The following is a 15,404-nucleotide window of genomic DNA, read 5'->3' as shown; positions in this document are numbered from 1 at the left end:
TCCTCCCAAAGAGCCGCACCCGCGCCACTGTCCCTCCTCTCTGCCGACGGTGAACTCGAGCGTCGTCTCCTTCCCCTGTGCCCGTCAAACCCCTGCAACCGCCACCTCCCTCACCCCCAACAGGCCGCCCAACCACCAAGAACCACCACCACATCCTCTGTCCTCTTTACCGCGATTCGTCACAGCACCAGCATCTTGTGAGGAGCACTTGAGAGCACTTCGCCGCCAGATCCCAGTCCACGAACTCCGCCCTCGAGCCCGCCGCTCCCCTTCATCGTCAGATCTCCATCGCCGTGTTAACGTCTGTCGCTTCCCTTTCCATCGGATCGAAGACAACGCAGAAGGGATCAAAACAGATTTGTGACGTGTGGACTTGTTGGGCTATGGGCTTCACTGTAGTAGCTAATAGGCTTTTGGATTTTCTCAACATTTTCGAATAGTAATCCACTGATGTTTCGTTTCTCTCAACTCAGTATTTTTTTATTAATTTCAATTTATTAGTTAATTGCATGAGTACTTCATCTCTAAACTCTTATCATATATTCACTGCTTAGATTATACTTGTGAGTTGAGGGTAACTGAACATGTGACTGTTGCAATCTTGATATTGATTTTTAGAACTTGTGCAATGATAATTAATATTGTGATTAAATTATTTGAGATTGGAATTGTTCATGACTATCGTTGCAAATCTTGTTAAAATCCATCTATCAATTGTTTAGTTTGATTTCCTATCGAAGATCATGAATTTTGGTGAAACGGTGCTTTATTTGATTTAGATCGCTGATTCTGATAGACCCCCTACCCCGTTTCGCATCACTTCATATTGTTTCCATATTAACTACAGAATGATTAAGTAATTAGACAATCCTGAGCAACCAAAGGTTCCTAAATAGTTAATCAGTTTTGTCCTTAAGAATTATTTGAGTAGAACTAATCTAATAAGGTCACTAAATTAGATTAACTTGATAGATATCCTCTTTATTACATTCTGAGTTGATAAGGTTTTTTTAAACATAAAATAATTTCAAATGATAGGATCATTTTTCAACGAGAAACATCAGTAGGATGAGGTGGCGCGAGCATGACATAGAGCAAGAGAGGATTCTAGGAATTCTGTAAGTTTAAAAAAAAGTGTTGAATTTCACTAACCAACATATTGCATGATAGATAACCGAAGTTCCCGGGTCTGAAAGTAAATCATCACAGCATACTGTCCAATGTTGTTTTAGCCTAAATTCCTATTATGCTCATGATCTAGGGACATATAACTGAACTACTGAAAAAGCTATTTTTGCAATGAAAAGAAGTTACATTCCATTAATGGCAGAACTATTACTTACCTCAAGGTCACTGTCAAAATACAACTGAGGGAAGGGCAGCAAAATTGCCTCCAACATAACAAGTGAGTAGTAAGCCTCTTTCCAGAATGGGATTGCAGGTTCCTTTGAGAAGTTGAACCCTTTAATGCTACTGGCATTAATGGACAATGTGAAAATGTTTCTTGCAACTTGTAGTACAGAAGGTATATGTTTCTGAAATCCCTTCTTCAGTACTTCAACCAATAAACCCAGAACCTGGAGAAACATAATCATAAAAGTAACACATGTACTTACAGCTAAAGACAAAAATAACATGAACCATTGATGTAGCCACATTTAACTTATATGTTTTACAGGCTTAGAAGTGATTGTATGGACGCATTTTTAGTGCGTGCATGTAATATTCATTACTCAAAGCTGATTGTTGAAGCATGTGTACACTGTCCAGAAACTCAATCTCATTTTGCTTCCAGTTTCACTCTCTACTTAAGACTTATACCCAATACAGCTCAATATTCAAATTATTCCTACTACATTATGCATGCATTTTTTTGCTTTTAGAACCTCCGCAAACAAGATCAATTGTCTAAAGCAAAACTGCCATCAGTTTTTCACTCTTATTGCAGAGGCAGAATCACCAAATTATTATGTGTAGTCACTGAAATGCGTAACTGAACTAGTATATTCGTGTAATTAAAAACCAGAAGATCTAATTAATCTAATTAAAGTGGATGTGCTCGGTAGTAAAGTAGTTCCCTTTAACAGTTTCTAGTTTAAACTATATGCACTGCTCATGTAAATTAATTACACTAAAATCCATAGAGACAGATTCCAAAACCAATTGAAGACCCATCATGCCTACACTTATAATGACTCATTACATTGTGCCAATATGACCATTGAAAGGTGACAAAAACTTAAAACAATAAAGTAGATAGAAAATAGTATTCACTAGCTTCTGTCGGTAGCCTGTAAGCATCAGTTAACCACATTCCTCAGCCCCAAGGGGTTTCAAGTTCAGTACTACTATAAAAGACAAGATTAGCCACAAAAAAGGTATATTCCTTTTTTTTTTTTTTTTTGATAAAAGAACTTGCAAAGCATTCAGACATGTCAACAGCTACTTGAGCGAAATAACATATTCAGAAAAGATAAAGCATCTACCTGTGCTGCAGCACTCCATAGATGCTGTTTTTCACCCATATACCATGAAAGGCTGTAATCTAAAATTAAATTTAGTGCATTGGAGCTTGTGTGGGCAATCAGTTCTCTTATAACAGTCGAAACCATTGATCGGACTTTCTGCTCACGTTCATTAGCTAAAGCAACAACTAAATGGAGGAAGAATGTCTGAGCCTGATTATCTATAACATTTCTAGGAAATTTCATAAGAACAGCATGAAGCATTTCAAGCACAGATTCTCTTCCTGATGAATGTTCATAACTGCAGGAATTGTAAGCAAATTGAGACCATTGGCATTAGTACAAATGAAAACATAAACAACATGAAAAACAGAGGATATACTTACTTCAGATTAGTGAGTAAGAAATCCATATGTTGCTGCAAGCGTTTATCAGAAAGTTGATAATCCAGAAGGAACTGTAGTAGAATTTTGCTACATTTCCTGCGGATTGGCTCTGACTGGCTTGTTACCATTACTTCAGCAACCCGTAAAATAACATCATAGATTTCATGGGCTACCAGCTTCCGGCCAACTATAGACTTCAAAAGTGAAAGTGCAACCGGGGATGGGTCAGCCATAAGATCAAGGAACATAGGAAACTGAATAAGAATGTGGAGCTGATCTTGTGAGAGTGATATCCTAGTGCTTCGTAGTAAAACAGTAAGCAACTTTAGACAAGATTGTACGAGTGGATTGGTAGCATTTGAAGATTTCTGAGCAAAATCTAGAAGTAAAATCTTGATGTTATCAGCCTGTGCTTCCAAGGAAGGTAGAGGAAGCTTGATTAGTGGAGCCAGGCATCTAAAAGCACTAGACAATATGTTTTCATATTTGGAATTCAAGCAGTTCCCAAGCAGTACAATAAAGGGATCCAACATTGATAATAATTGCTTATCATTCTTGTCCAACTTCATATTCTTCAAACGGTTATTTAATACTCCAAGGGCAAAATCAACGATAAGATGATCATTCTTTGACCTTTTGGGACTCAAGGTATTCCTTTTATCTGATAATTCTTGGATGGATGTTTTATTCGTTAAGTTTTCAGATCCATTGTGACAACCAGAACCTGCGATACCATCTTCGATGAGCCCATACACAAAGATAAACAACTCATCTGGTTTTGTAGATGGGTTGCACTCAATTCCTAGAGCAATATGAGAGAGCATTTGTTCAAGTTTTGACTTTGCTCCTGGCGTGAGGTGTTTCTGAAGATGTTCCTTGATGGGGGAAAGCAACTTCAGAGCATGTGTCCTGAAAGTAATACTTTGCGATATCAGCTTCAGGGTTTCAAAGGATTTTCTTTTCCTGGTTTCTTTCATTTTTGAAGCAATTTTACCAACTTCTTTCTCCTCTGCAACATGTCCAAGAATGTCATTTTCAGCAATCGATAGAAGCTCTTCCAAACAATAATCGAGTTTCCCAACAGAGGATTTTTCAAGCATTTTAGATAATATGAAATTGAGGGTGTATCCCAAAACATGCAACTCAAAACCCCTCTTTAGTGTTGCTTTCAAAACCTTAACTATCAAGTAAAATCCTTCCATCCCCAACTCCTTAGCACAAGCAGCCAAAGCAGATCTTGCTTCATCACGTATGCTTTCTAGTCGATTCTTTAAAAAGTTACAAATGCGATGAAGGATACTTGGTAGTTGTGCTTCCATAGTTTCCTTCGGGAGCAACTTGAGCAATTTTAAGGCAGCAAGACTAAAGTTAACATTGACTTTCTCAGAGTCTGATTTCAGCAACTTCGTAAGTTTTGGAAAGACTACCTTCTGCAAGCAGTCTTGTGACTTTCTCAGAGTCTGATTTCAGCAACTTCGTAAGTTTTGGAAAGACTACCTTCTGCAAGCAGTCTTGTATTTCCAACGGAACATTTGATTCTGGACAACGTAAGTTTTGGAAAGACTACCTTCTGCAAGCAGTCTTGTATTTCCAACGGAACATTTGATTCTGGACAAGAAACCAATGCAACACTTAAATTATCTTCAGTACTCTCATTATTAACATCCTCTTTTCTACCGTCTTTAGCATGTAAACTGGAGTTGGCACCAAAAAAATGGAACATGTCCAACACTTCACATATCAGGCGTATCATGATTTTCCCTTTGTCTGGCTTGAACTTCATTTCCTTGAAGCATCTCATTAAAAATACACGATAGTTTTCCCAATGCATTTGACCTGATATTGAAGCCAGAGTTGTCAAGCATGCATTTCTTAAGTGCTCCCCTTTCCCGGCCTTCACATCAAGCATCATGTTGAAAAATAGAGGAACAAAAATCTTGATGGTAATATTCTGCATACACAAAAAAAATTGGGCGATTTTCAATTAATTACAAGAAGATAGTGACAAGCTCTTCAGCTATTAAATGTAATGTAACAATATTGAGAAATGTGTTACAGAATTCCATTCTCGAAAGTGTCTTTATGAAAGAAAGATTTGTTCTCAATTATTTGAAAGCCGGAGAATCAAATTTTATACTAGCACAACACAAAAATATTTAGTTACTAATTAATCCATTATTGCAATATAATTTTTGCTTAACTATTTAATACTTTAGTACTACACCACTCATTTTTTACATTTTTTTTCTCCCTAAATAGTTACTACAACACTCAATTTTTACATTTTTTTTTCTTCCTAAATAGTATATCAGTTCATATTGTTTACCTCTGGCAAGCTTCCAGCACTGATTGCACTTCTAAATCGTGATAGCGCCCTTCCTCTTCTATGTGTCTACGGCCAACAGTAGAAACTTTAGGGGAAAGGATATTGGATATATCATCTAAGATAAAGAAAATCAAAGGATATATCATCAAAGATTAAAAAAATCAGTAAGTGTTACCTGCAAGTGAACAATGTTACTAAAAAAGTCCACTTCAGGATCCTCACTGCACAAACTTCTGAAAGAGTTTAAAGCTGGGATTTGTTGAAGATAATAAACCATATCTCGAAAAAGATCAATCCATTCCTGAAAGGGAAACCCAAAAGCAACAATTAGATGCGCTCAGTTGTATGATGAAAGACATTAAACTGCATACATACTTTCTGAATTGAGATATCCTTGGACATAGCATCACCAATATTCTGCAGGAAAGTTTTCTTAACTATACGCTGAATGCAGGCTTTCGTCCAAGTAAAATTGGTATTAGTTATTTCAAGAATTGGGTATGTTTTGCCTTCAAGTAATTCACCAGGGGACCTCTCTTCGCAATCCTCTCCATTGCTATCTAATATTGATGCCGCAAATCGTATGAAGGACAGCAATGACTTAGAGGCACTTTGCCGTAGAATCAGTTCTTCAGAGGACATGTCATATATGCAATGAGATAGTACAGTTAAAGCATGTTCCTCCATGAATGAAGAGAAGATATCTGGCCTTATTGAATTATAAGCAGATATTCTTGTGTCATAGTCAAGCTCGTTTATCTCCAAATAAGACACAGCATTCAATTCACGAAGAAGCCTAGCCTGAATTCCAGAACAAATGAAAAGAGAATTAATAAAATTGTTTTCCAAATAAGTAAAGAATATAAAAGATGTACAGAAAGAAGTAATTATTACCAGAAATGCCAAAGATGGATCAATCAAAGAAAGGCCGTCAAGAATATCACAAATGCACAATCGCATGTTCAAACCACAATAAACAAGGAGCGGATTAACTGCACTGAGAATTTTTCCAGTTGTTTTATCACTCAGCACAGGTAGAATCTGCCTTATGATATGTAAACCATCCAAACACTCATCTGCAGTAACAACATTAAAATAAAAAACAGAAATAAGTAAATCACTATATGAGATTCTCTCTTTTACATCATAAAAGAAGTGAAACTAAGTTCTATTGAGCAGACCAGTCATCAGAGAACTAAATAACAATTTAAGATGTTCAAGACAGCAAGCAACATAAATTTGAGCATCACTCACCAGAATTTAAAGCTTTCTTTTTGAAAATTGGTAGTAGTATGTCCACAAATTTCTCTGCTACCACAGGATCATTTACATACTTCACTAGCAGTTTAAATATTCTCAGCTCTGTCTTTCCAGACGACATGGGAGATTTCCTATAGATCATAATAAAGCAAATGCAATTAACAAGACCAGTACCCATATTATTCATAAAGTAACATTACACTGATACACAAAGTAAGAAAATGAATCTTGAAACTAAGCTTTGCTGCTCATTCTGAATTTGGATTTTAACTTGAGAAAGAAAATAGAAAAATAGATTCTACTGAACTCACATATTAATAGAGAAAAAAATGCGAATGAGAAAATAGGAAATGCACTTATATCTTGGCATGCAAACTGTAAAATGAACTCTAAACTGAAATTATAACCTTCCACGTATTACAGGAATAACAATAATGTAGTTCCATGCGTATGTTTCATGGCTACAAGCTTAGGATACATCACAATATTGGAACTTTCCAGTGTCTTTTTGTTTTGAAGAAAAGGCATATGGCAGCATCACAAAGTGTTAAATTTCATTAGATATGCTCATAAGGGATTGTTTCCAAAGCGAGTAGAGCAACAGTTGTTTACCATGACATTTCACTGTCATCAAGCAAGGTCATCACTCTCTTCAAAAATATGAACATAAACTAAGCTCATGAAATAAAAAATGAGGATAATAACAGAATTGTACAAGGGTAGCTGCGATGTGTGGACACAAGATATTGAATATTATATATTATGACCTAGTTATATCAATCAATAGTTAACCAGACGGTCACTTCTTCAAGAAAGTGGTTTGATGCGTCAGATAATCAAATGGAATCTCCAATCAACTGCCATTTAGATTTTTAACATCTTACTCGCACGCATTCTACTTAATCATTGATAAGCGTGGGTATGTTCTTATCTTTATATATGTATTAAAAAAAGAGGACGACCAGCATCCATCAAATACTACGTATGTATCCCTCACAGATTGACTCCTTATCAAAGTATCCATGCAACATGGAGTGGCAGTTAAATAATGTTAGGCATATAAGTTACGAGAAAGGTAAACATCATCCTAAAACTAGTGTCACATTAATTGAATGCATTGGAACAACTAGCTGCAGAAAACATACTGATCTTGCAAGTCCCAAATCTCCAATGCAGATTAAATATTGAAAAATGCTTCAAAGGAAGTAATTTATGATTAGCAGCCACTCCTTTGATGTCCTAGAGAAATAACCATGAAGCTAAATGCTGATAGGAGAACAGGTTGTTCTTATTATCAAAATTTGATGTCCTAGAGAAATAACCATGAAGCTAAATGCTGATAGGAGAACAGGTTGTTCTTATTATCAAAACCACGGTGTAGCATTCACCTTCTAAAATGCTAAATGCTGATAGGAGAACAGGTTGTTCTTATTATCAAAACCACGGTGTAGCATTCACCTTCTAAAATGTCCTACCTCAGTGGTAGGATAATTATATGCCAAGTTAATTGATGTTGGAAGGGAGAAGAGGTTCATGTTAATATGCTACATAAAGGTCATATTGGATTCCGGTTATCTGAAATATATCAGACGACCAAAATTTATATAGGATCCCGCTTATCGGGGATATATCGGATATAAATAGTAAAAATTGGATTGTCATATCGGATAGAGAGCACATATAATATAATGTCCTGAAATGTAATCTAAGCACATTTAATGAAATATAAACACTAGAAAGTAAATAACACATGTTTGAGAGTGAAAAAGAAGAATCAGTCACAAAGAATAATCTCTCTTCAAAATCAAATAAAAGAATAGAATAATTTTTGTTCAAAGAATAATTGGCCACAAAGAATCAGTCACAAAGTGACTAGGGGTGAAGAAACGGTCGGTTCGTCGGGTTTGGCCTTTTTTTATAGAACCGAACCGCAAATAAGCACTGAACCGAACCGAACCACAATAAAACAAGCGAAACATAAGGACTTAAGGGGAGTTGAAGTGGAAGATGGGAGAAGAAATGGACATCGAAGTTAATGAGTTGGATTTTTAATTAAATGAGAGGAGAGAGAGAGAGAGGGCGTGAATTGGTTTCGATATCTGGGGAGCACGTACCTTTCTCTCTCTATTTTTTATGCGATAATTGCGAGACAGCTAGCTCTGAACTGGGACTTGGGAGGTGAAATTGATCATGTGGGTGGGTCCCGCAGTAATTGCAAGAGAAACAGGAATGTCAACTGTTTGTATATACAGCTGTGTTCTGTGGTTGAAGAGTGTTCGGTCGGGTCGGTTAATACGGACTGAACTTGTGTAAACCCAACCTGAACCATGTATATTTCAAAACCACACAAAACTGTTCCAAATCGGATGGTTCGGTCGGTTAATCAGTTTAAACCGGACTCTGCTCAGCCCTAAAAGTGACAAAGAATAAACAATCACAGCCTCACTAAGAATAATCGTCGATTAAGTATAGAAGCAGACATACTGAATTAGTTGACGGAGGCCTTCAAGTGAGTAACTTGCGAGTAATTCGGAGGAGAGAATGAATTAGCATTACACGATCACTGGATGTGAAACAGAATAGGATGACACCGTTTTTGTTTAGTGGATGCAGGTCGGGAATGGAAAAAAGAGGGTTATTGTCTCCAAACCTGAACTAGTTCACTTAGAATATAAATTTTAGAAAATCGAGCAATTTTTAGCCTATGAGAAATTAGCCACTTTATCGGATTTGTACCGATATATCATGAAAATTTAGCCAAAATGATATTCAATAAGTTTTCGTAGAAATCATATTAGGCATGCCCCAAACCCAATATATCGACAATAAATCGATAAAATCAACCGACTTTGTAAACACTGATCACATATCAAATGAATGTGTTTTGTCTGGTTAGGCAGAAGACGAATGCATGATCAGATTATAGCACCATGTAATCAATCTATACGCACACATAAAATCTAATTATGAACACATGGACATACAAATGCTACAAGCTTCCAGAATAGACAAATTTGAAAGTGAGAGTTCTACTTTACATCAGTAAATATTTCAATTTCAGATCAATATTACCAAACATCTTTAAACCATTGAATATTGAGATAGTGCCTACTTTGTGCAGATTAAGTTTTGCAGGCGATTACAAAACTAGCTGCTAGTCAAGTTCTAGTCCATGCAAGAGATCAAGCACTGGTGAAAATAGTCCCAAAAGAGAAACAAACAGTTTGGGTGATTAACAGTATTCCAAAATATTTTTTTTCCCAGCTACGTGTCGAAGGTAAGCCCATAAGTTGATAATATTTTAAATCAAGTGAACAGAGAAACATAACAAATATGAGCCCATGAATTAACAGAACCATATCAACAACTTGAAAATAAGCAAGGAAGATATAAGTAATAAATGATCAAATAAAAAGCAAAAGCCTACAATTTCCCAAAAGTATATCTTGCAATTCGATAAGGCATAAAAGAGAATGTGAACAAAAATAAACAAAACGTGAAGAAGCAGTTACCTGCTGATCTCTTTATGGGATTGAAGAAGCCCATGAAAACAGTCAATTAGCACTGCAAGGTGAGGTAACAAGACTCCTTTTACTGGATTTTCCTCTTGATCATTAGACTCATTATCCAAGATTAACAAATTTTCAACAAAATTAAGCACAGAAGATATGATATCATCAGAGGCAGTCCTCACAGTGAGGATTGAAAAAATCTTAGGAATCAACTTTGCTTCCCGATCTAAAAGTGAGACTAATGTTCGGCTAGTGAGGATTGAAAAAATCTTAGGAATCAACTTTGCTTCCCGATCTAAAAGTGAGACTAATGTTCGGCTGCTACTCATAGCAAGAAAACATGAAAAAAGAGAGCTTGCTTTTTCACTACTGGCAGCCTCCTGCTTGAAGCTGTCAGTTAGAGGTTTCACTGAATTGAAAAATGTGTCCCAAAAGTCGGAACCGAAGTCATGACTATCATACTTATTGAGAGCAAAAGAGATGATCTTCAGGCATAAAGATCGCAACTCCTTGTACTGCTTATTAGATGTACTCACCTGCAAGACAATGTTAACTACTTATAAAGATATTTGCTACAACTCCACAATAGATCATGAATGATTGAACATATGAAACAATAATCAAGGTAAAAAATGGACTAGTGTATGAAAGAGGATGTTATCACGACTATTATAATAGACAGTCTAAACAGGTTAAAGTTCAGCAGAACACAAAGCAAAAAAGTAAAATATTAAGATGAAGACCAAGAAAATCAAAAGTAAAAGAAGATATCTGAAGCTACCATGGCAGCTGGAAAGAACAGCCTGCTCAGGTACTAGCAGAATCCTCCCCACACAACGTGTAAGATGTAGTAATTATGTTAGGCGCAACAAGCAAGTTGGTTTGGCAGGTCCCATTAGTATGGTTAAATATTGTTTCCTTAATTATCACCTATTCAGCATATCATAACTAATAACTTCATTTTTCTTTTATATATTTCATATAATGAGTCAATTTTCCAGAAGCGTTAAATGATGCTGCAGTCAGAATGTGCCTCAAGACTAAAACAGAATTCATCAGAAGCTTGATCTGCTGGACTCTGCAGCTGGACAGTTAAAAAGGACAAGCCTGCTTTTAGCTCGATGATTCAAGTTCAATACTCACTTTTCAAGTAAGAGCGAATGCAGAAAAGAGTATATAGAAATTGCCTTTTATCTTCTCAACTTACATTCAGAACAATTATTGAATCCAGATCATGCAATCACCAAGTAATATATTGTGTATAAAAATTTCAATTTAACTTTAGCTCATGTGTCTTCAATGTGACCATATGGCTAAAAATAAGACATGTATATGATAGGTGTAGCTTAGTTTAGTACAATTTGCATCTATATTAGCATAATCAATTCTTATTTACAAATCAAGACCTGAATGTATCTATTGTAAAACTTTAATCACAATATATTATATGTTGGTAAAATTTATAAATTAAAATATACTTAATTCGTGAGGCTTATGCCTCACATTTGAGCCTTACGCCTTGCTTCATAAAAGGATCCAACGCTTCGCTTGCGCTTCCGATTTTTTAAACATTGCTTTTTAGAAACCAAATCCACTTTTAATTGAATGAATGCGAGAGAGAGACACCTTAACAAAAGTTTTGTTTCTATGTACATACATATGGCCCAATACTCAATTGTCACTTCTCAATATGCCTCATTTTGTAGTTCTATTTTATATTATCTGCATAAACAAACATATATTTCATGATTTACATAATATGCCTCATTTTGTAGTTCTATTTTATATTATCTGCATAAACAAACATATATTTCATGATTTACATATATTTCATACTTCTAATTAATATTTTGCATTTGTGCATGCGTGCACATGCAATAAACATGAAACATATGCACGTATCTATGTCATTGCAAATTACTCATGTGTCTCTATGTGCTTATACATGAATTAAGATAAAGGACAGAGGCTGAGAGGAAATAAACATGAGCCGAGCGCTAAGTTGCATGGGTACAGGTACAGATATGGGTACACGTACGTTGCGGATATGGATGCAGGATACACAAATTCGGAAAAAGTATACGGGGACACAACTACATATACATTAGAAATTAAATGATTTCATGAGATGATAATTGTTTTTTTATTTACATGTTACAAGAATTAAAATTCTATAATATTTTTATGCTTCTTTGAATATTTATTATATAATTAAGTGTTTTAAATTTAAACATGTATGATACAATTGAGTACGTCTGAATAAATATATGCATATAGTCCATGAGGTTCGAGTATGGGAATTGGGAAGTGTTGGGTCAGTCTTTAAATGTCGGCCACCATGTCGGCATGACGGATTGGAACCCAAACCGTCAAGATATAGCACTTTTAATAGCTTAAAGCATTTTGAGACTGATGTCGGGAACATGGCGGATTATATGCAATTTCAATTTATTTGTTCTTTTGCTTAATTGGATGTTTTAAAGTGGATACAAACCTGACTCAATCCTAATCATCCTATACCCAAAACATTAAAAAAACAACCCTTTCAACTCTTCTTCAATTGTTTAGAACCCGATTAGATTTTTTTCCCCCAACTTCATGCCTCCATCTCCTCTTCGACGCCTACTAGCTTTGAGGACTCTCTTTGACTCCCACTACGGTAAGCTCTAGGGTTTCCATTATTCGACGAAGGGCTTTCTCATCTCATCCCCCTCCTTCCTCTCAGTCCCTCTCCCTCTCAGTCCGCCCCTCTCTCCCTCTCAATAGCTCCCTCTCCTTCTCAGTCGTTCCTTCTTTCTCCCTCCAAGATGTTTTTCTTTTCAACTTTAGATTAATCTTGGATATTAGTTAGATATTTGAGTAGGACTATGTTAGATATTTGAGTTGATATTTTGATTTGTTTTGTGCTATTAAATTGATACTGTAAATTAAAATTCTTTAGTTAGATTAGATATGGTTAAATTGATCTTTAGTTGGAACAAATATATTTATAGCCAATTCACAATTTCATGTATGTTGATTTGTTAAATAATTCATGATGATTTGTTTTTATGTGATCGAGAACCAAGTTTCTACAATCGGTTAATGACCCAAAACAACATATGTTATTTACTTTTTTGTATGTTTAGAATGTAGAATTTTTTTTTAGTATTTAGTATGCTTTGATTGCATTACAGACATTATATTATACAGATATTCACCATCCGATATGGCAACACGAAATTTACAACATATCTCAATTTCTGCAATCCGATATAGAATGCTAATATACAATGCTAAGTTGCATGAAAATGGGTACGGGTATAGATACAGATATGGGGACACGGACCACGGTAAAATTGTAAAGTTAGGGTAGGGGACATGACAACGTATATATATATTGAAATTAATAATTCACATGAGATCATTAATGTCTTTCAATTCATGCATGTCTTTCAATTCATGCGTTAATGGAACTAAATTTGCTATCACATTTCTAAGTTTCTTTTGGAAAATTGATTGTTATAAATTGGGAACTAGTCAACTACTCGTTTTGAACTAGACACCCAAACAACCCTTTAAAATCATAGTTTTAAACTTTGGTACAGTCTCAAACAAACTAGATCCACGTCTAACGAGTTTCAAGAGATGAATGTGTAGCTGTAGGATATGCATCCAAAAAATGTATGACGAATGTTTAAAAATTAAAACATATATCATAAATTGAGTACGTCTGAACAAATGTATGCATATATTCAAAGAGTGTCCATGATATTTTGGTACGTGAACACGTCGGGTATGTGTCAGGCGAGGGCATGGTTACACAATATGCAGTATGTAGTGGGTCATGATACACATTCGGCTATGCAATTTGCCACGAAGAAAATTTGAATCTAATGTAGGGTAGCTTGCTTCGATACGCAAGTTTGGTCAAGGGTATGTTGTAAATCTTTTTTTGGTGCGCTTACCATTTTCCAAAGTGTATAGTAGAAAACTAGAAACTAGAAAGCTAATTATATTTTTCAAAAAATTTCACATACAAATTGTTTAAATGCTTCTTAATGGGGGTGGTTTTCTTTTTCTTTTTTTCTTTTTTGTTCTGATATTTTTTTCACACAGTTCGCGCTAGGATCGTGGTTTTGTTTCACATTTTATTAACATATGTATTTAGTGATCGTAAAGTTATTGAATCATACATTCTATGGTGTCCCTCCATTGACTTGATTGTACACATTGCATTGGATCGTAAAGTTATTGAATCATACATTCTATGGTGTCCCTCCATTGACTTGATTGTACACATTGCATTGCGTCTTGCACATGTGCACTTTAAAGGGACTTCATGCCCCTGCATACTTGTAAGCAGGACGCTAATTTTGGGGAATCAGTTTGTGTATCGGAGGGAATCGGTTCGCAAATGTACCAGGAATCGGTTTGCATGAACTGTACAGTTCGCAGGAGGGGTGGGGACTAGGTACTTGCACAATTATCGGTACGGATACGACTTCATGGTAGAAGTACTTGGGTACCATAGATAGAATGTCAACACATATAGGTGAGTGAACAATACCCTCCATAATAGTCATTTAGCATTATACCCATGTGACAAGTTGAATGTTATATTGACATGTGTTTGCATGCAAGAAATTTAGGGAAGTAGATCAGAGTCTATACCATGTTGGCTGACAGCAGCGGAATATCTGTATCATGGACTTTTGAGTCACTAGTGAGGCTCAACATGCAACTTTCAAGTATCCGAGCAACAACCCTCATCAACAGGTTAAGAAACGGCCTTATGTGAAATTCATCAAAAGTTCTCAGTATATCTTCAACAACATGCAAGAATCCATAACTCTTCTTCCATGAAAAATTACCTAGGGCCACTGTGTCTGAACATTTCACCAGAACTGAGGAACGAGGTTCTATATCTTTCTCAAAAGGAATAGCAAACTGAGTGTTGGTCACATCACTTGCCAGAGGACGCCGGAGCAAGGGATTTAATAGTAAAGCAAAAAATAAATGAAGCTCATCAACATCGAGTTGTGCTAAGAAACAAAGAACTGCCCTTCGATGACTAACACCTGTATGCTGAAAGGTTGCATCATACGAACAAGAGAAATGATCAATATTGATGAAAACATGTTCAAAAATGAATCAAATTTCAGTGAATCCACATACAATACATATGGCAAAGAAACCTAACCTTACACGACCCAAGTGTTTTTAAGTTCCTGACTTTCGGTGTTAGCAATCGGATAAGTATAGGAATCATGGGACCCCTGTGGCACTCTTGAATACATTGAGAATCTTTTGAAGCAGACCATACAGCAAGCTCCTCACGAAGGTTTTTTGAAATAATCAGGTTTTTAAGATGCTGACCATATGGGGTTAGAAATTCATCCTTCCAGTTCAGCAAACATTCCAAAACCTTCAATTGTATATCAGAATCAATTTCACCTAGAAGCCTGTTAGAGAC

General features: G+C 35.8%; 1 protein-coding gene across 1 annotated transcript in view; it reads right to left on the bottom strand.

Annotated features, from left to right (window-relative positions):
* LOC109823755 (small subunit processome component 20 homolog) overlaps positions 1-15,404 on the bottom strand; it is a 36,747-nt gene that overhangs the window by 7,412 nt on the left and 13,931 nt on the right. Inside the window, exons 19-31 of the mRNA XM_020390125.1 lie at positions 15,132-15,393; positions 14,603-15,016; positions 10,262-10,485; positions 9,950-10,192; positions 6,432-6,568; positions 6,072-6,253; positions 5,553-5,978; positions 5,353-5,478; positions 5,178-5,243; positions 4,419-4,802; positions 2,852-4,278; positions 2,487-2,766; positions 1,344-1,577 (exon numbers count right to left, since the gene is read on the bottom strand). Coding sequence (XP_020245714.1) covers positions 1,344-1,577; positions 2,487-2,766; positions 2,852-4,278; positions 4,419-4,802; positions 5,178-5,243; positions 5,353-5,478; positions 5,553-5,978; positions 6,072-6,253; positions 6,432-6,568; positions 9,950-10,192; positions 10,262-10,485; positions 14,603-15,016; positions 15,132-15,393 — 4,405 coding nt within the window. The remainder of the gene's footprint in view (positions 1-1,343; positions 1,578-2,486; positions 2,767-2,851; positions 4,279-4,418; positions 4,803-5,177; positions 5,244-5,352; positions 5,479-5,552; positions 5,979-6,071; positions 6,254-6,431; positions 6,569-9,949; positions 10,193-10,261; positions 10,486-14,602; positions 15,017-15,131; positions 15,394-15,404) is intronic.

The sequence above is a fragment of the Asparagus officinalis genome, chromosome 9 (assembly GCF_001876935.1).
Source record: "Asparagus officinalis chromosome 9, Aspof.V1, whole genome shotgun sequence".
Classification (NCBI taxonomy): domain Eukaryota; kingdom Viridiplantae; phylum Streptophyta; class Magnoliopsida; order Asparagales; family Asparagaceae; genus Asparagus; species Asparagus officinalis.
The sequence above is the reverse complement of the archived record's forward strand: the minus strand, read 5'-3'. Positions and strand labels throughout refer to the sequence as shown.